The sequence below is a fragment of the Anabrus simplex genome, chromosome 2, assembly GCF_040414725.1.
Source record: "Anabrus simplex isolate iqAnaSimp1 chromosome 2, ASM4041472v1, whole genome shotgun sequence".
NCBI lineage: Eukaryota > Metazoa > Arthropoda > Insecta > Orthoptera > Tettigoniidae > Anabrus > Anabrus simplex.
The window spans coordinates 626,753,879-626,778,409 of record NC_090266.1 but is presented as its reverse complement, the minus strand read 5'-3'; the positions used below and the strand labels follow the sequence as shown (position 1 = coordinate 626,778,409).

The window sequence follows — 24,531 nt, the reverse complement described above, 5'->3', positions numbered from 1 at the left end:
TGTTATGCAAAAGCTTGTTGTACGATATGACAAATGCCTCAATATTGGTGGAAATTATGTTGAAAAGTAGAGTAATGTACAGGCTTTCATATAAAAATAAAATTGTTACAAAATCTGTTTTTCATTTATTTCAAAATGGTACTTACTTAACAAACATGCCTTGTATGTTGGGGTTGCTGAATGTAAACATGAATAAGTTTTATTGTTTGTTGTGCTGTTTCCTTGGCTAAGGTTCAACTTGCCACAAGCGAGAAATAATTCACAGAGCTCCACCAACAAGGCCACAGGGAACCAGCCCAGGAAGCAAGGAAGTACGTCTCACGTTTTACAACTCAACAAGGCATTCTCAAATACTAATTTCTCTTTCTTTTTGCCTTCCTTCTAGAAATCATATAACTTCATTCAATTAAGCTCACTTATCTACAATTCAAATACACTTTAACCACATAAACTGATCAACCATAACTTTGAGATGTTCCCTCTTAATCGAAACTATTAAAAGGCAATAACAGCTAGCAAGAGGCTACCACATACATCACTACAACGAACAGATTGAAGGATATGTGACCGTCCCACACTTGTGTTTGACTGGTGTACACGAGAAAACGTTCTACCCCATTTTACTCTAACAGTGATGATAGACAACATTATCAATTATGAATTTACTACTACATTTTAAGATTAATGCCCTATTTTACCAAAATAGTGGTGTAGGGTAATAGAATGTGAACTTATCCTTAGAATTTAGGACTGTGCTCATGAACTCTGAGTAGAAAGATATTTTAACCAGTGAATTTGCTATTTTAATTATTAAAGGTGTGTATAATAGCTGAAGATTATCCCCATAGGATCAAAACTAGTATGGTACTGTAATTATAATGTATTTTTAAATGTAAATATACTCTATCATACATAGCTTTGATTAGGTGGAGACATTCCAAATTTATAATTGTGAACTAGGTAATAATGTCGGTAGAGGAGATTTAAGTAAGGTTATGGTAATGTGCCTGCATTTTTGAGGAATGGGGATAAGTTTCAAAGTACAACACCAGTTCGAGAAGACTTTAAGTGAGGACTGCAGAAGAGCTGCATCTGCTGGGTTCCTGATCTTCCTAAATATCTTGCAGTCGTCAGCTGTTTTGTTGAGTTTGGACAGCAGATCATCCATAAACTGGGAAAACAGGAAAGGGGCATGAACACTGCCTTGTAGGACTCCAAAGGTGACTGGTAACCATGAGGATGATTAGTGATGAGCTAACCATACCCGTGTATGAGCAGGATCGAACCAACCTGATACACGCTGAGGTTCGAACCTGTTCAAAGCAGCTCAAGTCACATGACCAAAGGTGGAGTCTGACTCGGGCTACAGCACGAAAGTGCAGATAAGGAAACAGCATATGACGTGAAGCACTGTTCACAGAGATGTGTGTGTACAATATCGATAATGAAGGTACGCGCTGCTATATATTAAAACATTCAGTCATTGACGTATATGTTATGGGAAATAACGGCTGTCCCTAAAATTAAAAGGGTTAGACTAAAATGCTATGAAAAGTGCAAGGCATATATGCACAATATTCCCCGCGTATTTACAGAATTATTTCCTCCCAATGCAGTAATTGTGTATCTTGTAACAACAACACGTTTGATGCAACATTACGTGTACAGCAATATCATTATTACGTTGTCATGCTTTGGGCGACTAAGATAGCTATGTAGCGCAGAAGGTAAGGTGCTCCTTTTGTTCTTAGTGTTAGGAGTTTGAATCCCCTCTTTTGGAAAGAATTATACTTTCTGCTTGTATCTCGTCAATCGTGTACACAAATAAATGTATAAATATTATTATGTAACAATGTTAATTATCTGATTGCGTGACATATATCAAAACCAAATGTATCCTTTCCGTAACTCGGGATTTTAAGCTGTATCCTTACAAAATTTCAGATCAACCGGTTCAGTAGTTTTCAAGCCTATCCAGAACAAACCAAATGGACACCATCTCATTTCAAATAATAGTATAGATGACCCGCACGAACAGATGGCATATGTATAAACAACTGAAGACAAAATATAAATTTTTCATCTTATAATTATTCATACATATGTAACTATTTTGACACTTGTAATGTTAAGACAGTCCAGCTCCATGGCTAAATGGTTAGCATGTTGGCCTTTGTTCACAGGGGTCCCGGGTTCAATTTGCGGCAGGGTTGGGAATTTTAACCATAATTGGTTAATTTCGCTGGCACGGGGGCTGGGTGTATGTGCCGTCTTCATCATAATTTCATCCAACACAACGTGCAGGTCGCCTACGGGAGTCAAATCAAACAAGACCTGCATCTGGTGAGCCGAACTTGTCCTCGGACACTTCCGGCACTAAAAAAGCCACGTACGCCATTTCATTTTTCAAATGTTAAGACAATGTACTTTGTTTTCCTTTCTCTATTTAAACGGCCCAAGCAACATATTTTAGTAGACAATTAGTTTATTTTGAGGAGGCTTTTGTAATGAATCATTGCCCAAACACAAATTCTGTCTCCAAAATACAGATATGGGTCGAAGTGATGTATGTATAAATGACACAGAGGTAATGGCAAACAGAATGAACCGGTACTGTCTAACATAATACTCTTACACATACTTATCAAGTTCTCTGGGTGTTAGTAAGAGCAAGCCGCTAGTTTGCAGCATACAAAAAAAAAAAAAGCTTGAACAAAGCTCAAACTTGTTTGAACTCTGACGTCGTCTGTCCGAGCAGCTTGAGCTGTGCTCAGGCACATCACTAATAATGTGCCTGATATTACTACTCTCTGCCAACAGTTATGTAGGAAGTCAGCAAGAAGGATTAGAAGACTGCCAAGTATATTAAATCGTTCAGAGAGTTTATGGAGCAGCGGAGTGTGGTCTACAGAAACAAAAGCTTTTGAAATGTCTATGTAGCACATAGACACATTTAGTGGGAAACATCACTAAACAAGACTAAACACGATAGGTTTGAACTTCCGCAATGATCATTTCCCATCACTTTTATTTTAGTTAATGACTTGTGGCGTTTCAAATAATTTGCCATTTACTTTACAAATAAAATCATTGGTTCTTAAAATGCCCATCACTAAGCTTCAACCTGCTTGGGGGAATATATCTTTGCAATAAATGAAAAGAGGCCCAACAGGAGCACTTAAAAAAGTACCTGTGTTTAATTTAAGAACATTGCTGGGATAAGTATGATGTATTTGGAAGTACTGAAGAGGTAAGAACATTCCTCATCCAGAACTGGTGAAGCTAATGGTTCTGCTGAAATAGAAATAAAAAAAGCTATCTTCTTCATAGTTTATGTTCCCTGTTTCTGCTTCTGTGCGATGTATATCAATTACCAGAAAGTATGGATCACTATTTTTTTTTTACAATTGGCTTTACATCGCACCAACATAGGTCATATGGCAACAATGAGATAGGAAAGGGGCTATGAGAGGGAAGGAAGCGGCCGTGGCCTTAATTAAGGTACAAGCCCAACATTTGCCCAGCATCAAAATGGGAAATCACGGGAAATCATCTTCAGTGCTGCCGACAGTGGGGTTCAATCCAACTATCTCCTAAATGCAAGTTCACAGCTGGTTGCGCGCCCCTAACCACACAGCCTACTCGCTCGGCATTCCAATTTTATTTCAAGAAGTAAATTGCATGGAAAAAGTACTTTTTGTAAAAAGTAATGATTACAAATAAAAATGACTAAGAACATAATGGTTACAAGTAATCAGATTACTTTTACTCAGTTACTTCCCAACTTGATAATGAGGCAAGACGTAAGTCATTTCTTTATACCACCCAAAAGGAGCGACATGTTTTCAAAATGGACACATGCTATTCCCCAGATCAGAAATCTCACTGCCATGTTCATGCCAAGCACATTATTAAGGCTCACCCTGGTATTGGTGTCAGAGACGGAACTTACGTGACTGAGATGGCTGTTATGGACCATAAGGATACTGCTACTGGTGTCAGTTTCCGTGCTGTTGAGACTAACAAGAATTAAAGGAATTAACAAACACATTTATCAGCAGAGAGGCCTGTGTTATGTTGTAGAAAATCATGAAATGTCAGATAAAGAGACAACATGGTTGAATTTCCTCCTCTTCTTCTTCTTCTTCATTTCCCACTTTCAGTCTTCCGGGTGGGGTTGTAAATCAACTACCTCCAGTTTCCTATCTCTCTACCACTCCCTTCCTTCCTCCAATATTTCTTCTATGCTTACTCCTCTCTTCTCTATACTCTCCTTCTTTGTATCAATACACTTCTTTCTGGGCCATCCCTGTTGTCTTCCTCCTATTATTTTCTCCATAAATACTTGCTTTGGAACTCTAACCTCTTCCGGTCTCGTCATGTGTCCATACCATTTCAGCTTACAGGATTATCTGGTCTTGCACTTTAGGGAATCCAATTCTCTCTCAGATTTCTGTTTCTGATTTTAACCCTTTGTGTCTTCCCAATTATTCATCTAATGATTTCATCTCGGCTGCTTAGATTCTGCTTTCATCATGTTTTGTTGTTGTCCATGTGCCCGCTGCGTATGTCAAAATTGTTGTGTAATACACTGAGTACAGAATTTTTCTTGCATTTCTCTGGGACATCCCGGTTCCACACTATACCCCTCACACATTGGTAAAATCCACTGTCTTGTTGGATTCACTTTCCAATTTCTTCCTTTACTTTCCCATATTCTTCAAGTATCTCCCCAAATATGTGACTTCCATTTAATTCAATATTCCCTCTTCCTTTTCAATTACCTCTCATCATCAATACTGTCGTATGCTTCTCCACACTTATTTTCATTCCATATTCCTCTATCTCCCAATTCCATACAGTAACTTGTTCTTGTACTTCCATTTCATGTTCTCCCCATATTACTCTGTCGTCTGCAAAGAGTAAGGCCTTTGTCTCTTTGCTTCTCGGTTTTTGTTGTACATTTTTGTGGATTTCACCCATTACTGTAATGAAAAGTAGAGGGGATAACACACTTCCTTGTCGAAGTCCTGTTTCTATATTCAACCAGTTTTTTTGTCCTATCTTAGTCTTCACACTACTTACGCACTTTTCATATATGGCTTTGACCATTTGTACTTCTGCTCTGATTACCTCCTTTTTTTATCAATGCATCCCGGACCAGTTGCCGTGGTACACTGTCATGTCACATGGAACGGATTTCTATGTAAATAATTTTATTCTTCTTCTTTTATGACCACATAGGATCACTTCAGTCAGTCTGTCGTTCAGGTCTCTTTGAAGGGATTGTTCGGGCTTTGGGGTCCTCCCAGTACTTCTTCAGACGCTCCGATCTTCGGGCCCTTTCCTCAGTTGAAAATGTGCGTGTTGTTGGTTTGTTTTGTGTAAGGGTAAAGCGGAGGTTTGTATTCTTGAGTTTTGTACTCAATTTTATCTTATTTATGGTGTCTTCTGTTGTGTGGCCTATTTCCTTCAGATCCTCTCTTACTTCTCTGATCCATTTACATCCTGCTGTGGTATTTTTTTTAGACGAGATTGTGTTGTACTTGTTGTTTCAGAAGTCTCGAATCCTGCATCCTCATGATATGTCCAAAGAATCCCAGTCTCCTCTTACGCATAGTATCTCTAATGGGTTCTAGCTCTTTGTACACGACTTTGTTAGGTATTAACCGCCACTGTCCATTTCTGGTATTTTTTGTTGATGCAGGTTTTTCCAATCCTCCTTTCAATTTTCTGAAGTCTGTCAGTCTTTGATTGTTTATTCAGGTAAAAGAGTGTTTCTGCTGCATATGTAGCTTCCGGTTTTATAACTGTGTTGTAGTGTTTTATTTTTGTATTTATTGACAGACATTTCTTTTTGTAGATATCCCATGTTAATTTTTGTGCTTTAGCTAATCTATTTGTTCTTACTTGGATTGAGATTTTTTCATTTAAGTTATGTGTTATTACTTCTCCAAGATATTTAAACTGAGTTACTATTTTATTACCATTTATGGTGACTTCTTTTAGCTGTGTTGGTTTTTGGAGCATAATTTCTGTTTTTTCAAATGATATTTTGAGGCCAATTTTATTTGCAATGTTTTGAAGTTGTGATATCTGGGTTTTTGCTTCTTTTATGTCCACTGCTAGTAATGCTAAATCGGCAGCAAAACCCAGGCAATTTGTTTTGATTTTTTGGCCAATCTTTATTTTGGGGGGTCATTTCCTAAACCATTCCCTCATTACCATTTCTAGAGCACAGTTAAATAATAGTGGTGAGAGCCCATCTCCCTGCAGTAGTTCAGTTTTAATTTCAAATGTCTCTGATGTTTCACCCCTAAACTTCACTTTTGATTTGGTGTTGGTGAGAGTCAATTTCATCAGGTTTATTAATTTGGGGTGTAGTCCAAGGTGTCTTAAAATTTTAAACAGAGATTCTCTATGGATGCAATCATAAGCTTTCTTGAAATCTACAAATGTTATCACCATATCTCTGTTTCTTCTCCTGTTACAGTCCATTATCTACTTAAGACTTATGATCTGATCAGGACAGCAGCTCCAGGGTCTGAAACCTCCTTGATATTCTCCTAGTTCTTTCTCAAGTTGTAAACTTATCCTATTAAGGATGATTATTGAAAATATTTTGTATGTTATGTCTAGGAACAAGATTTCCCTGTAGTTATTACGGTCGGTTTTGTCTCCTTTTTTGTGCAGTGGATGGATGAGGGCTGTTGTCTAGTGTTCTGATAGTTCTTCTTTAATCCAGATAGAGACAAGTTGTTGATGGAGGGGAACTTTTGCTGATGTTCCTGCATATTTGCAGATTTCCGCAAAGGTCTGGTCTTCTCCTGGCGCTTTGTAGTTTTTTAATTTATTCAGAGCTTGGCAGACTTCCTTTATTGTGGGCGGATGGATGTTCTATGGTGATGATTTTATCAGGGTGTTGGTGTCCAAATGGAGTTCTGTAGGTTCCTCACAATTTAAAAGCTTGTTGAAATGTTTAGCCAGAATTTCTGCATTGTCTTTATAATTATGGGCCAGCTTACCATCTTCATCTTTCATCAGTAGGGTCGGGGGTTCATATTTTGGAGCTGCTTTCTGAAGGTTTTGTAGTAGTCCCTTGATTGAGTTTTATTGAATTTCTATTTAGGAAACTAAAATTAATTATATTTTGTATTATTTTTATGAATCATGATGTGTGTTGAAAAATGCTGTTTATTTTGCATTTTTTGGAACTTGGCACATGTTCCATATTCTTAGCCATTAAAATCAATATAGCCCATATTTCACGTCAAAAAATATTAAATTCTACTAAATTATTAGTCCTCTCAATAATGGAAAACAAATTAACAATTACATTTAAACACTAATAGTTTTAATTCTTTTATAAACCACACCCGGGCGAGTGGAGTGGGACACTGATGATGATTATGATGACGACGACGACTTCTTTTATAGCTCAACAATCGACAGTGTGCCAGTGGTTTCTCGATTATTTTGTAATTCAGGCATTCCCTTTCATTGCTTTACGGGACTCAATTAAGAACGTTCTGCATGTCATACACTTTGAAAATCCAGCTTCAACAAAAGCTGCAAAAAACAGCTGTCCGTAACATAAGTGTGATGAATAACTTAAGTTACATTCAGCATAATTTTTCATGCCTCAAAAAAGCACTCAAAAGCCTCCAAAACATGCACCTGTCATTTCCTGAAAGTTTCGAAACTGTGAATAATACTGTGGAACAACTGAAACATGATAGAGGCAAAGTTGCAGATATAGCAAAAATGAAGGTGGACACTGTACTTTCAAAGAACCCTAGATATGAAGAAATCGGATATGTTGCTGCAATGTTGTGTACAGATTTAAGTGTGAAGTTAACGTTGGACTTAATCCCAGCAGTCATTGTGAAGTTCAAATACGCCCTTATTACCTCTTCTGATGTTGAATGCAGCTTCAGTCAATATAAATCTGTCCTCACAGAAAACAAAATATCTTTCCACTTTTCCAGCACTTAGAAAAACATTTTGAATTCATTGTTTTGCTAACAGGGATTAAAAGATAGTGTATTCTTCAAAGTTCATATCAAAATGAGAAGTGCAACATTATGTTTCATGTAGGCCTACTTTGTTTAGCTTCATTGAACTTCGATATTGAACAGAAGTGATCGCTTTTGTAATTTTAAGTCCATATATAATTATATATTCAATAAAAATAACTAAATATATATGCACATACAGTAGTGTCCAAAAGTTAAGCATAATCACTAAACGAGGCCATACTGCCTGATAGGAATGTCAGACGGGTTGCTGAACAAACGGAAGCTGACTCACACACCGTATCTCACACAACTGGTCCAAGAAAACAGCGTCAGAAAGGTTCTGACAGCTAAGGTACACCTTTCACAACAACTAACAAAACTTGGCAATGTTTTCCACAACAAAATATGCTGCTGATAGGGTGTATGGTTACCCCCAATGGCAACACATGCTTCACAGTGACATGGCATGCTCTCTATCAGATGGTCCAAGAGCTCTTGTGGCAGTCGATCCCATTCCTCCGAAAGGGCAATGCGAAGGTCTTGGAGGGTTCTTGGTGGAGGCTGATGGGATGCAATTTGCCTCTCCAATGCATCCCAGGCATGTTCTAGTTCTATAGGATTCAGATCTGCAGACCTCGCTTGCCAATCCATGCGAAGAATGTCTTTTCCAGCCAGAAATTCATCCACCAGAGCAGCGCGGTGCGGCCAGGCATTATCGTCCATTAAGAGGAAGCCTGGACAAACAGTACCTCTGAAGAGTCGAACATGTGGTCTCAGTACCTCATCCCTGTATCTCTGAGCGTTAAGAGTGTTCCTCGGACCACTTATGAAGATGTGCAGGTCCGTACGGCCATTCAAAATGATGCAGCCCCACACCATGACGCCGCCACCACCATACTGGTCCCGTTACATGATGTTCCTGTGGTTGTATTGGCTATCTGGTTCTCTCCAGATTAATGTGCAATGGGAATAGTTCTGCAAACTGAAGCGGGATTCATCTGTGAAGAGCACATGCCTCCATTCATTCACGGTCCAGTTTCGATGTTGACGGCTGCACCACAGTAAACGGGCCCATCTCGGTGCTGGAGTGAGTGGGACGCACACTGCTGGACGTTGGGCAAACAGCCCTGTTGTTCTGAGCCTCCAGTACACAATTTGCCGGGAAACGGCAACCCCTGAGACGGCTGCAAGATCCGTCGACAATTGTCTTGCAGGTGCAGTCCGATTTCGTCAGGCGGTTAAAACCAGATATCGGTCCTGCTGTGGGGTCGTTACCCATGGTCGACCTGGTACTGGCCTATGCCTAACATCTCCTGTGTTTCAAAATCGTCTCCAAAGCCTGGAAATGACACTTTGTGGCACATTCAAGGATACGGCGACTTCGTTCTGTGCCTGGCCTGCTTCCAGGCGGCCGAGTATTCTACCCTGAAAAAGAGGGTACAAATGGCGTCGTCGTGCCATTATGTTGTCATGTTCACTATGAGGCTTCACTCCGCACACTATAACAGGGAAAACACGACTAAGGGAATATGAGGCGCAGGCACTGGCTGTGTTTACCTTGCGATTACGCCACTAGTCAAAGCAGGGAACACTCCTTTCCTAAACAGAGCGAACACATAAGGTTGGTAGGTGCATACGTCGTGCGATTTGCGGTCTATTTCCTGATGTCCTGCTTACTCGTAACTTATGCTTCCTGGACACTAGTGTATTTGATTAATTATAAATACATATAAATCTCTTCCCTGGTCATCACATAATCCTTCCTGAACTCCATTTTTTTTTTTTTCCAACATGTTACACAAAGAAAAAATTATATCAAAAATTTATCTATCTCTTCTAAATCCATATTGTTTTTCCTCAATTTCCTTTTCTACTTTCATCCTCAATCTTCGCTCTAATATCCTCTCAAGGATCTTTACTTCATGTGAAATGAGGTTGATTCCCCTACAGTTGCTACATTCTTTCTTATCACCCTTTCTGAATACTGGAATTAGACCCTTCCTTGACCTTTCCGGTACTCCTTTTTTCTTCATTATCACTCACAATAATCTATATATCCATTGTAGCCCTAATGGTCCTCCTGCCTTTGTCATCTCTGTAGCCACCTCGTCCACACCTGATGCTATGCCACTTTTTGTCATCTTTACAGTAAAATAAAAGTTAAGAAAAGAAATTGTGTAAAAAATGGAAAATTTCAGTCTAAAGAAGTTAAAAGAACACACATTGAAATGAACAAGATATATAAGAAAGAACTGTGAAAAGAAACTTATTGTGGACATTTTTAAAAACAAGAAGAGTGAAAATGTTAAGATATATGTGAAGGACAAAGCTGGAATATAACTGACACCACCATTAGAAATAAAAAGCTCAAGAGGAAAAATAATTTCATAGTTTGACTAAAGCAAGAAAATGGAAGTAATCAAAGGAGGACACCCAACAATTAGAAGAATTTGAAATACTGCAATGAAAGAGGTGGAACTGGATGTTATAATGGACAACAAATAGAAGAAAAAATTGTAAGAATAGATGTTGCAGTAGAAATAAGGGCTTCCAGGTATGTGGGACTGCAGAGGGGATGTAGATACATTAAGTGTGTACAAAAGAGAAACATGTCCCAAAAACTGAATAAAAATGAATAATAATAATGTACAATTCCATCGAGAAGACTGTAATAATTAGATGAAGGTGGTGATTAGTGCTTTAAGGGGAAATATAATTAGATAATTACATGAACAATAATTTGGTTTCAGAAGGAGAAAACCAACAGTGGAGTGAATTTTATTGAAACAGAATATGGAAGAACAATAGGAATACTAGTATGGGAAGGATATACATACATACATTACCATTATAGACTGTTATGCCTTTCAGCGTTCAGTCTGCAAGCCTCTGAGAATTTACTAAACGTCACCACAATCCTCGATTTCCAACTAGTGTTGTGGCCTCATTTAGTTCTATACCTCCTATCTTTAAATCGTTAGAAACCAAGTCTAACCATCATCATCTTGGTCTCCCTCTACTTCTCTTACCCTCCATGGCAGAGTCCATTATTCTCCTAGGTAACCTATCCTCCTCCATTCGCCTCACATGACCCCACCACCGAAGCCGGTTTATGCGTACAGCTTCATGCATCTAGTTCATTCCTAAATTAGCCTTTATCTCCTCATTCCGAGTACCGGTACCCTCCTGCCATTGTTCCCACCCGTTTGTACCAGCAATCATTCTTGCTACTTTCATGTCTGTTACTTCTAACTTATAAGATATCCTGAGTCCACCCAGCTTTCGCTCGCGTAAAGCAAAGTTGGTCTGGAAACAGACCGATGTAAAGAGTTTTGTCAGGGAGCTGACTTCCTTCCTACAGAATACTGCTGATCGCAACTGCAAGCTCACTGCATTAGCTTTATACACCTTGATTCAATGTCACTTAATATGGGAAGGATATAATAACTAATGACATTTATTGATTTAAAAGGCCAGTGATCGTGTCTCCAGAACAAAAGTTTGAGAAAATCTGGGACAGAAAAGTACCGGTAAGGAAACAATAAAAATCGTAGCAGCAATGTATTTTAAATTAATAATGTTATTTGCTTTACGTCCCACTAACTGCTCTTTTACTGTTTCGGAGACGCCAAGGTGCCGGAATTTAGTCCCGCAGGAGTTCTTTTACGTGCCAGTAAATCTACCGGGACTGAGCCAGGATCGAACCTGCCATGTTGGGGTCAGAAGGCCAGCGCCTCAACCGTCTGAGCCACTCAGCCCGGCATGTATTTTAAATGCTGCAGTTATGCCAGAATAGGAAGGCAAAGCAGGATGGTTTGAAATTGAAACCCAATGAAGACAAGCACGTGCCATCATATTTCATTGCTTAATAATGGAGACTCTATGGCCCAGTTTCTTCAAATCTCTGTATAATTTTACTTACCAACAAACGTTAACTAACAATTGTTATTTATTTTTTTGCTAGTGGCTTTACGTCGCACCGACAAAGATAGGTCTTATGATGGCGATGGGATAGGAAAGGCATAGGAGTTGAAAAGTGGCTGTGTCCTTAATTAAGGTACAGCCCCAGCATCTGCCTGCTGTGAAAATGGGAAACCACGGAACACCATCTTCAGGGCTGCCGACAGTGGAATTCGAACCCACTATCTCCCAGATGCAAGCTCACAGCTGCGTGCCCCTAACCACATGGCTAACTCGCCCGGTGTGTTATTAATTAATTTAATACTTCAGTTAAAAGTACCCTGTTTCATGAACACATTTCCAACATTTGTTACAAAATATTGTTAAAGACAATTAACCCGTTTTCGTGATATTTCTGAATGAGTTTGGCAAAAAGTGTCTTGTTTCTTTACATAAAGCATTCCTAATGGTGTGCTGCAGTATTTTGTCACACATGGTGACATTATTATAGGTTATGGTTAGTGGACACCGTTAAAACGTAAACATGTCAAGTAAGAGGCAACAAAAGCGTTATGACGAATGCAAGACAAATGTTACAGTTTTCATTTGAAAGTATGCGAGTGTGCTTGAAAATTGTAAGAACAGACTGTTATATCACAACATTCAATATATTCTTATATGAATGCAATCTAAGGCTCCCACATCACCAGGAAAATGTGATAATTGATATGCCTTGAATGATTTTCGGGCATTCTTTTAATGTGGGGAAAATAATGTAATGCCTTGTTAATGCTGCAATGGCAGCAGGAATTCCGTGTAGAATTCTACACACTCTTCTCTTGCACTCATGAACATACTTCTTAGAATTACATTACAAGAGTCTGAAGCATAATGTAATAAGGAGAGGCCGGACCTTGCGGCCAACCTATTTCAATGAGCTTCAATGTACCTAAACGTTCTCACAGTTATTTCTGCCCCCCCCCCTCTCTCTTGGACCCGATTTCATACATTTATTCTATGAAATCTAATGGACATATCACACTGTGAGATATGCGCAAAGAAAGGCAAAATCTCAAAGTTTAGCTGTGTTTAGATTTCATCCCACGTGGTTTCATTTTCAGCCGTTTTGAGCACGCAGGAATCGAGTAAACAAAATGGCCGCTGCTGGAGAGCAGAAGTCGTTCTGTGTGCTTGATTACCATATAAACAAGTCTGTGATTAGTGTTCAACGGTATTTCCATACCAGGTATGGAGGAGACCCACCTACTGGAAAAGCCATTCGTGCGTGGTATGCAAAATTCAGACAGACGAGCTGCATCAGTAAGCAAAAGCAGACTGGCCATCCTTCGACCGGGAAAGAGACAGTGGAACGTGTTCGCGCCAGCTTCGTGCGGATTCCGCATAAGTCCACCTACCAGGCAACGAGGCAACTTGAACTTCCGCAGGCAACTGTTTGGCGCATTCTGCGGAAACGTTTACGAATGAAACCCTACCACTTGCAACTGGTGCTGGCCTTAAAAGACACTGATTATGCTACTCGAGCGTCCTTCTATGCTGATTTTCTCGCATTAATGGAAGAGGATGGGTTCTCCGAAAGGGTAATTTTCAGTGATGAAACGACTTTTCACCTTTGCGGGACAGTGAATAGACACAACGTAAGGATCTGGGGAACTTCTAATCCCCATCAATTTATGGAACACCAATGAGATTCTCCCAAGGTGAATGTGTTTTGTGCCATTTCCCATGAGAAGGTTTATGGGCCCTTTTTCTTTATTGAACCTACTGTGACAGGAAATTTTTTTCTTGATATGCTGCAACAATGGCTCCTGCCACAGCTCGAAGAGGGTAGTGCAGATTTCATCCTTCAACTGGATGGTGCCCCTCCGGGTTACCATGGCAACGTTCGGAGCCATCTCAACGAGACATTGCCACAACGCTGGATAGGTCGTGCACTTCAGGAGGATCTAACTCTCATTCGTTGGCCACCGCGTTCCCCCGACTTAACCCCATGTGATTCCTTCTTGTGGGGTTTTGTAAGGTGATCACATACAACACTTGTGATATGACTGAAAAAACTTTGAGAGTTTACCGTTCTTAGCACATCTCTCTCTCCCTCTCTCTCTCTCTCTCTCTCTCTCTATATATATATATATATATAAATTTGAGGTAGAAAATCCAGTTAACCTCAGTTTACTTAATATTTTTATTTGCATTTTTATCTTCACATCCCGGAAATAATAATTTATTTCGTACAAAAATATAGCTTCGGCTAGACTCAAACTCACGTCGTCAAGGTTCAAAGAATTATAATAAATGTAAGAAATTTATTTCACTTCCACCTATTCAATACAATTCAAAATGTTGACATTTGAGTTAAAACATTATTAAAATGAGAGTTGAGACATGTTTCGCCCTTTCCTATGGGGCATCATCAGTCGTATCAATACCTCAAATCCTACAGGTACTTGGTTGAAAATTGTTCTATAATCTGCTGCATAATTGAATACATTAAAAAAACTTACCAATCATATCATTACCTTGTATCAAATTGATTAAAAATCTACTACACTAATGAATACATTGAACAAACTAAACTTTAAAAACCTGTCATATAAGTAAAATTAAAAATATTGATGGCCTGGAGCCATGGTCGATGCTAAAATTATTACAAAATGGTGGAAATGGGTATAGAACAATACAAATGTTTGTGTGTGAAATGATGAAGAAAAGCATTCCAATACTGTGCCAATTTCCGTATTGTTTGATCTTGGCACGTCGTACTTGATGAAGTCTATTAAAAAATAGTGAACAAGTTATAATTTTTTTTTGTGTGTTTTTAGTTTGTGACTAGCCCAGGCTGACTAGCCCAGACACGTTGCATTCAAGTCGCAGTTCAACCCGAGTACTTATGTTGAACAAATCTATTGTAGACCGACCAAATGAGTTCACTGAAATGTCATTAGACCATCCAACTCCATTGAGCACTCTCTGTGTTAATGGTGTGCCTAGCACAGAAATCAATCAATCACAACTGATCTGCATTTAGGGCAGTCGCCCAGGTGGCAGATTCCCTATCTGTTGTTTTCCTAGCCTTTTCTTTTTAAGCCATAAAATTTGGTATTTGGAATCTCCTTTAAAATTAAGAAACACATAGTTTATGTTTTTGGAAAATCTACTGAAGGGGTGGTGAACTCAAATGAAAAATGGGGAAAATTCTTAAAATTAGTATATCTCAAAGATGTAACATGTTACAGACGTGAAAATTGGTATTTGGAATCTCCTGTTAAAGTAAAGGAACACACTATTTTTTTTTCTGGAAATCCACTTAAGGGGAAGTGTTAAGGAGGGTAAATTTTTAAAATGAGCATATATACAGTATATATATCAAAAATTTAACACCTTACAGACGTGAAAATTGGTAGTTACAGTCATGAAAATTAGTATTTGGAATCTCCTTTAAAAATAAACACGTAATTTTTTGTTTTAGGAAAATCTACTTAAGGGGTGGTGAACAGGAGTGACAAAGGGGGTGAACTTTTAAAATGAGTATATCTCATGAACGTAACACGTTACAGACGTGAAAATTGGTAATTTTAATCTCTGTTAACAATAATTAAATACGCTTTTTGGGGGGTAATCGACTTAAGGGGGTGTAAAAGGAGTTGAATTCCTTTTATGAGGATATAAATAAGAAGTAGACTTAAAACAATACACCGCTAATAATAAATTGTCATTAAGATAATATGCACTGCTGTGCAAAACTTAAGGACAAAAGTAACTTTCGCATGTTGTGTCACTGCGAAGTAACATAGCTCGATGAAACTTGAACCATAAATAGGAAGAATTGCAACAGTATGGTACGGCATGCAACTGGAAGGAATATGCAATGAGTTGAACAGAAATGACACTTTTATACAGATACAATAAATTACACGTACACTGAAGAAAATGGAAATTGCAACACCCAGAAGGAGTGGTGCTACATTGCTGCAGTTGAACATGCAGGACGAGTGTTCGGTTATGATTCGATGATTACACTTTCAGGTCCCTCTGACCGCAAGTTTGGACAACAATCAATACAGTATGTGCCCACCACGAGCTGCAATACATTGATGAATTCGTTGAGGCATTGAGTCAATAAGGCCCTGGATCGCTTCCTGAGGAATTGTGGCTCATGCTTGCTGCACTGCACAGATCAGTTGTTCCAGAGTTGTGGGTGGCTGAGGACGGTTGGCCAGTTGTCAACCCATCATGCCCCACACATGCTCAATAGGACTGAGGTCCGGGGATCTGGTGGGCCATTCTAAGGTTGTGATGTCATGGAGAGCTTCTCTGGAGATGCGTGCAGTGTGAACCCGGGCACTGTCCTGCTGAAACATCCCATTAGCAATGTTCGCCATCATAGGGACAACCACTGGTTAGAGTACCCTATCAACGTACTGTCGAGCAGTCATAGTGCCCTCAACAAGCACTAATTGTGATTTCACATTAAAGCCAATAGCTCCCCAGACCATAATGCTTAGTGTTGGCGCTGTGTGCCTCTCGACAATAAGATCTGGGTGGCCTCTCTCCCCGGTACGTCGGCGCACACGATTCCGGTGATCACTGCGGGCAAGACAGAAGCATGATTCATCACTAAAGACGACCCTATGCCATTCGTCGACCCACGGCGATCTTTCTCGACACCAGGCCAGCCTTACACGTCGCTGTTGTGGGGTCAATGGAACACCTTCTGCAGCGACACGGGCTCGTAAGCCAGCTGCAGACAGGCGATTACCAACTGTTTGTTGTGTAACATGGGGTGCCACAGCTGCTCGAATTTGCGCTGCTGTTGTATGGGGTTCCATCCGGGCCATCCGAATGATGCAGCGATCCTCTCTCACAGTTGTCTGTCACGCTGGGCCTGTGCCAGGTCTACGAGTGTGGGTACCTTCATTTGACCACAGCTGCCATACACGTTGTACCGTAGACGCCTGTCGGCCAACACGTGCAGCGAAAGTCCTTAGCAATAATCCAGCCTCACACAGCCCAATTATCCGAGCCCTCTCAAATGGCGACAGTTGTTGATAGCGTGCTCTTCTCTGTCGTCGAGGCATGTTTGACGGGGAACACTTCACTGCACAGACTGCAAGTCAAGTACGCTACACCAGAGTCCGTATACTGGAGCTGATTCCTCCGCGACCAATCACGTGGGGAGACCTGTAGCAACAATCCAATGGGTCTGAAACTTTGATCGTTTCCATACCTACATGGCATCGTTACATATCTTGAAAATCAACACAAACGACCAATGGCTTCATGGTGTTGCAATTTCCATTTTCTTAAGTGTAAGTCACTGTGAATCATGATGGTCCCCTGGACATCACAAAAGAAGGGACATGGTTCTTAAAAGGGTGTGTGGTCACCAAAGACAGCAATGCATTCTCTGCAACGTGTTCATATGCTGACCACAGGATTGGTAAGGAGTTCCTATGGTAGGGCGTTCCATTCCCCCACCACCACGGTTGACAACTGCTGGATGGTCGCTGGTGCATGTGGACATGCTGCAATACGTCTGCCCAACATGTCCACATGTGCTCAATGGGATTTAAATTGGGGGAACGGGCAGACCAGTCCATTTGTTGAATATCCTCTCGTTCCAAGAGCTCCTCCACCTGCGCTGTTCAATGTGTACGTGCATTGTCATTCATAAAAATGAAGTCAAGACCGAATGCACCCCTGATAAGATGCACATGGGGAAGAGTACACTGTCACAATAACGTTGACCAGTGAGTGAACCCCTTTCAAAGATTTGGAGGTCAGTATGCCGATGCAACATTATGCCTCCCCACACAATAACACTTGCGCCACCAAAATGATCTGTTCGACAATGTTCCTGGATGCATTCAGTGTTCCCACCTCTCACCAGATAACGGTACGTCTAGAATCACTACTCAGACTGAATCTACTCTCATCTGAAAAGTGCACGCGACCCCACTCCTCTTCAGTCCAGACCTGATGCTCTTAGCACCATTGTGAATGGTGCCGCCGATGTGCGGGTGTCAACTGAACACAATATAACGGTCGTTGGGCAAACAGACCACCCCCATGCAGTCACCGTGCCACTATGGAGCATGAGATAGGATGCCTTGCAGTCCCATTAAATGTGGTTGCAATTGTACCCACTGTTTGACGTGAGTCACTTCTTGCCTGTTGCACAGTGGAGCAGTCATCTGCTGCTGTAGTTGACCATGGTCGAACCCCTCCTCTCCTTTGAACAGCAGTGCCTGTGGTACAGAATGCTCTCCATGCACATGAAGCAATGCTGTGAGAAATACCAAACTTCTGGGTTACACTCGTCACACTTTGTCCTTCCAGTTTCCCGATTCCTCCCCGTGTGAAGTCATCCAAATGTTGTCTCCGGGCCATGTTGTAATGAATAACACCACAACAGTGCACCATAACAGTTCGCTGATTGACTCACACTGTCTTGTCCCATTCCTTCAACTGCCTCGTTTTGTGAGGCCAGACCATTTGGCGCTACAGTCGCGCTGCTCTCACGCCAGGTGGGGAGACCCCTGGCAACATGCAACTGCACTGCCATTCATTTCCACCGAGTAGTTTATATATGTTATGTTGCTTTACTTATCTCGTCCTTAAGTTTTGTACAGCAGAGTACATGCCACTCCACTTCAACAAGCACAAAATCATGTATAGAAGACTAAATTGTCATGCTCATTTGCATATTATAATACTATTAATACTTACAACTCGCCTGGCGATAGGATTCTTGTGTTGTAGTTCATAATCAGATAATGTTGATGCCTGGATTAGAGAAAAAAAATGTCATTAAGACAAAACTATGCAATATAGAACCAAGCCTTAACAATAAATATCCAAAATACACTAGTAGCAAGAAAAAAAAAAAGATCACAAACATGTTCTTCACAGTTACACATATTTCACAACTCCACAAGCAGCAATGAACTGCATTACTTTCTAAAACACCATTCATAGTACAGCACAATAATTACCGGTGGGTCTCCAGTGTTCTCCCTAGGACCTTTCTAATGGGCGCACCGCCCAGCCGTTTTCACTGACCACCCGGCTATCATAACCTAGATATCTACTAATTAGGCCTACATAATAATCCAAGTTACTCTACGTCGCACCGACACAGATACAGTAGGTCTTATGGCGATGATGGGATAGGAAGAAAGCGACTGAGACCTTGTAAAAGTACAGCCGCAGCATTTACCTCATGTGAAAATAGGAAACCACGGAAAACCATCTTCAGTGCTGCCGACAGTGAGGTTCGAACCCACTATTTCCCGAATGCAAGCTCACAACTGAGCGCTCCTAACTCGCTCGGTTTCCGTAATATTAATACATATTTCAGTCACTGAAAACCTACAACCTGTTTTCCAGTCAGTGACCGGATCAGGGATGGAATGAATGAAGCTCCCATCTTGCGGTGATGATAGGAATTCTGCCGGCTGCCGAAGCCTGTTGCACTCCTCTGGGGCAATGATAAATGACTGACAGATGAGATGAAATGTTTATGGAGTGCTGCTGGAATGAAAGATGACAGAGAAAACAGGAGTACCCGAAGAAAAACATGACCCACCTCCGCTTTGTCCAGCACAAATCTCACATGGAGTGACCGGGATTTGAACCACAGAACCCAGCAGCGAGAGGCTGGCGCACTGCCGCATGAGCCACGGAGGCTACACATTTCAGTCATTATGTGTTCCAAATTAAAATATAAAAACTGTAAAACTTTATTTAAATGAAAAATCTTCATTATTGTCAGCATAACTGCGCGAGTTACATCGGAGTTCAGCTTATCACGTAGTGTCGTGCGCGAGCGGGGTCTGGATTAGCGTGGAATCGCATGCGAGCACTCGATTCCGAGGGACGTAACAAACCCGACTGGCACTCCACAGCAACCGAGTGATTATGAACGAGCAGTAGAACACTAGAAGTTCAAAATACTTTGTTATGTCTTCATGATAACACTAAAATAGTTCATTTTTTGCAGTTAATGTTTACCTGTCTAATATTATTATTAATGGCCGAGGGGAATAAGTTGAAATTTTTTTTCATTCATTTTCTACGTAGTATTCCCCGCCCGACTACTCATTCCTGCCACCCAGCTAACGAAAACTTCTGGGGAGAACACTGGTGTCTGAATAACAATGCCCATCAAAGTGTCTCTAAATATTCACTTATTCCCTTTAAAATATAAACTACCACCATCTGCGTTCAATGAATATTACAATGTAGTCTGTGATATTAGAATTGGCCCCCTTTTTAATGTGGCTAATTTCTTTCAAAATTCTATACTGGTACCAAATATAATGCCTGAACAAGTGCATGAGGGTGGATCAAATACAAACAGGAATTTGAATGTACCGCTGCTGTTAGTAATAATTATACGGCGGGGCTTTGCCAGGATGTTGGTGGGGTTTGTGGAGAAGGGATTAGTGCATGCGAACGACGGTGGAGAGGAGGGCTACTTCAGTACGCCATGAGTGACCAAGAGGTGCACATGTCTATTGCACAATGCATCATTATCAAATTTCTCCCAAGAGAGGGTACCAAACTTTCTGAATTTTTGAGACGGCTCTGCGCAAAGTTTGAGGAAGAAACACTTTCGCAAACTCCAGTGTATGAGTGGGCTAAAAAATTTGTGGCAGGAAGAGAAGCTGTGGAAAATGAATCTCATGAAAAGAGACTGTGCACAAGCATCACTGCAGAAAACCTTGTTGCATTCGTTGACATTATTGGTGAAGATCGGCGAATAAAAATTTTGTAAATTGTTTTAGCTGTAGAAATAAGTTACGGAAGTGTTCAAACCATCATCCGAGATGAACTACATTTCAGAAAATTGCCAGGTGTTTTCTTCGTCTCCTCAACCGGGAACACAAAACTTGACGCCAGGAAGTTTGTCTCAGATGCCTATATCACTATGAGGAGGAAGGAGAGGATTTCTTGCATCGTATTGTGACTTGTGATGAAACTTGGGTAAATCATTACACCCCAGAGTCAAAGCAAGCAAGCATGGAGTGGCGGTGAAGAGACAAAGCAGGTGCGGTCAAGGCCAAAACGCCCATCTGCTGGTGTTTGCAACCGTTTTCTGGGACTCCGAAGGCGTTTTGCTGGTGGATTTTCTTCACAAACAAAGGACAGTTAATGCAGTATAATACTGTCACCTTTTGGACGGAGCAAAATCTGCGTATTACAACAAGTGACGCCGGCAACCGATCCGAAATGCCATTCTTCTCCATGACAAGGCAAGGCTGCATTCTGCCGCTTTAACGCAGGAAAAACTGGAGGAAACTGGACTCCTCTGGAACATCCTCCTTACAGTCCAGGTTTATCGCCCTGCGACTAATATTTGTTTGGACCACTCAAACAAGACCTAGGAGGACAGTGGTTTGATGATTATGCAAGTGTAGAAGAGTTTGTGCACAACTGGCTCCGCACATGTTCCTCTTCTATCAGGACGGCATAAAAAACCTGCCAATCTGATGGAGAAAATGTGTATCAAAGGCAGGTCACCGCGTAGAAAAGTGATATCTATATGTGCAATTTTTTGGTTGATGCAATAAATTTTTAAAAAATAATTCTCATTTATATTTGATCCGCCCTCGTACATACCTAAACCTGCCCCCAAGTACGGTTCAGTCCATTACCCACAAAAAGGACAAGAACAAATTTTTTTGAAACTAATACGACCTTGTCAATGAAAAGATCAGGAAGGTGGCTGGCGGCCTAGACTTTCATTATAGTGAAAAGACATATTGTGGCAAAAAACATGAATAAATTATTATTTACACTTAGGTCAACACTACGGGCTCAGTAGAGTCAAAATTGTATCCTATTATAGAGAGGTTTTCGGATATTTACTAGCCAGAAGAAAACGTATGGAAAAAGTATCTGATGTATAAATGGAGGAATTCTTACAAGATACTGAAAGCAATTCAATCCAAAAATATGAAGTATGCCACTGATTTACAAAGCACATTATTTTACAGGCACGAAATACATATTGCAATCGTGTGAGCGATTTATGCAGATGCTTATCAGAATTACAAAATAAATTTATTTATAAAAGAAGTAATATTGTGGAATACTTCTATGAAAGTGGAAATTAACTGTGTGCATCATTAGAAAATTAACATTTACACACTGCGAGTGTATTACTTTTAATGGAGTCAGAATTCTTGATGAAGTGGTATGACTTTCTTTCTAAATGAAATGTTGAAGTTCCATGTTCATCATTATAAATCCTGTGAAATGGGAATACATACCAATAAAATGAGCAAGAAGATGATGGCTTAAATTGGCTATGTTGACTATGTTGAACACCATTCATACTGAAGGGCCAGATGCAGCAATAATTTAAGTGGGCATTTCTTTACTGTCCTATTTGATTTTCCTGTTATATATGCACGTGTAGAAAGTTACCTCTTATCTAGTCTACTAGGATCATTTAATTACTTACAGGTTCTAAATCTTTACTAGGTTCATCAGAGTTAAATTTTACATTGTTGTGTTCGGCATTTCAATGATTATGTGTGACATTTGAAAACTTTCAAAGCAAACAATTACTTAGGAATGGATGTATTATATTTAACCCAAAAGTTAATAATCAGGTGCTAATAATTATTATTATGATGATAATAATAATAATAATAATAATAATAATAATAATAATAATAATAATAATAATAATAATTGAGAGAGTAAACTAAAGATGTAACGTGTTTGTGAATCAAGCAGTTATAATATTGTAAGGGATCCTCGATAGATATTAATTTAAGGCATTGTGTAGAGGTATTCATCCTGACAACTATCTTATGGTAAAATTATGGTAGACTGAAATATCAACTGCATAATATTGATTTAACACTGCTGTATGTTGGGAAGTGATATCTTCATATACATGTTTAGATGTGGTTATACTGTAACGGACATATTGCCTCATCGTATAAAGTGGGTCTTTGGTAATATGCGAATGTTAGAATTTCTTCGTATGGTGAAAATGAATTGATACGAGTCTTCCATGATATACAGGTATGACAGAATAATATAGGGATTTGTATTGATTGCATTATTTAGGATGAATATTTTCAATAGGAAAAACAATGTGTTATTCAAGAGCTTCATCACGCCCCCCATGTTACATCAACTGACTAGAGGCCACCTCAATTAAATACTGTGTATTGAAGTCTAAATAGGCTTCTGGAGACATTTATTCCATTGGAAAAATCTTTTGGAGTGTTTGCATGAGTAGAGAAATTGGATGAACAAATGATGTAAAAATTACCTCAATTTTTCAAAACAGAAAATATGATCCATGAGAAAAACTATACTGCAAATTTAATTTAGCATATTTTGTAATTCTTTCTACCTAACAATCATTTTGATACACCAACTTAAAAAAATTCAGTCTTCCAGAAATATTGTTTATCGGTCATATTATTGACGGGAATGGTGTCAGACCAAACCCAATTAAGAATCAAGCGATATGCAATTTTCCACAACGCTCCACAATTAAGCATATATGACAATTTTTAGGAAAAACACACGTTTTGCTGACCACTGTCCAGATTATACTGAAGCCACAGGACTGCTTCAAGAATTACTAAGGCTCAATAACAGATGGAAATGGAATGATGCATGAAAAACAGCTTTCAAGAAAATGAAGATCTTGATGGTGAACTCCATTGAAGTCGGATATCCCGATTTCAGACAACTGTTTATTATTCAGTCAGGATCATCTATCATAGGAACTGGAGCAGTCTTAACAGGAAGACAAGCCTGCATCAACAAAGGCCGGACAGAGTGGCTCAGGCGGTTGAGGCACTGGCCTTCTGACACCCACTTGGCAGGTCTGATCCTGACTCAGTCTGGTGGGATATGAAGGTGCTCAAATACGTCAACCCAATGTCGGTAGATTTACTAACACGTAAAAAGAACTCCTGCAGAACTAAATTCCGGCACTTCGGTGTCTCTTAAAACCGTAAAAATAGTTCGTGAGACGTAAAGCCAATAACATTATTATTATTATTATTATTATTATTATTATTATTATTATTATTATTACTTCAACAAAGAATTATTCGGCATTCTTGAGCAGAAGACTAAGAAGGCATGAGGAGAAACACACAACTACTGAACTTGAGATGTTAGCAATAGTGTATGCACTCCAGCAATGGAATAAAATGATTTATGGATATTCAGTTGTGGGAAGGACGAACCACAAAGCAGTGGCATTTGTATTAACAATGAGCATGGCAAGTGAGAGAGTATCTTGTTGGAATCTCTTCATCCAGCAATTTGATATCACAACTGAATAATACCCAGGCAAATTGAATATTTTAGCAGACATTTTCAGCCAAAATTCAAGAGAAGAAGAAGTAGAAGAAGAAAGAATAAATATTGTAGAACTGATTCCTGAACATGAAGAATTTTTGAAAATTTAAAATCCTCATCTGGCATCCAAATGATTGATCCAGCACTGGAATATATCATTCAATATTACAAGATGACTGATATTGGAGACATACGATACCCACGCTAAAGAATATAGCTGTGGGATACAGATACATTTTTTTTACAACTG

General features: G+C 39.7%; 1 protein-coding gene across 3 annotated transcripts in view; it reads right to left on the bottom strand.

Annotated features, from left to right (window-relative positions):
• LOC136864280 (isocitrate dehydrogenase [NAD] subunit gamma, mitochondrial) overlaps nt 1-24,531 on the bottom strand; it is a 319,092-nt gene that overhangs the window by 263,298 nt on the left and 31,263 nt on the right. For all 3 annotated transcript variants that reach the window (XM_067141053.2, XM_067141054.2, XM_067141055.2), the window contains exon 2: nt 18,666-18,722. In XM_067141053.2, coding sequence (XP_066997154.1) covers nt 18,666-18,722 — 57 coding nt within the window. The remainder of the gene's footprint in view (nt 1-18,665; nt 18,723-24,531) is intronic.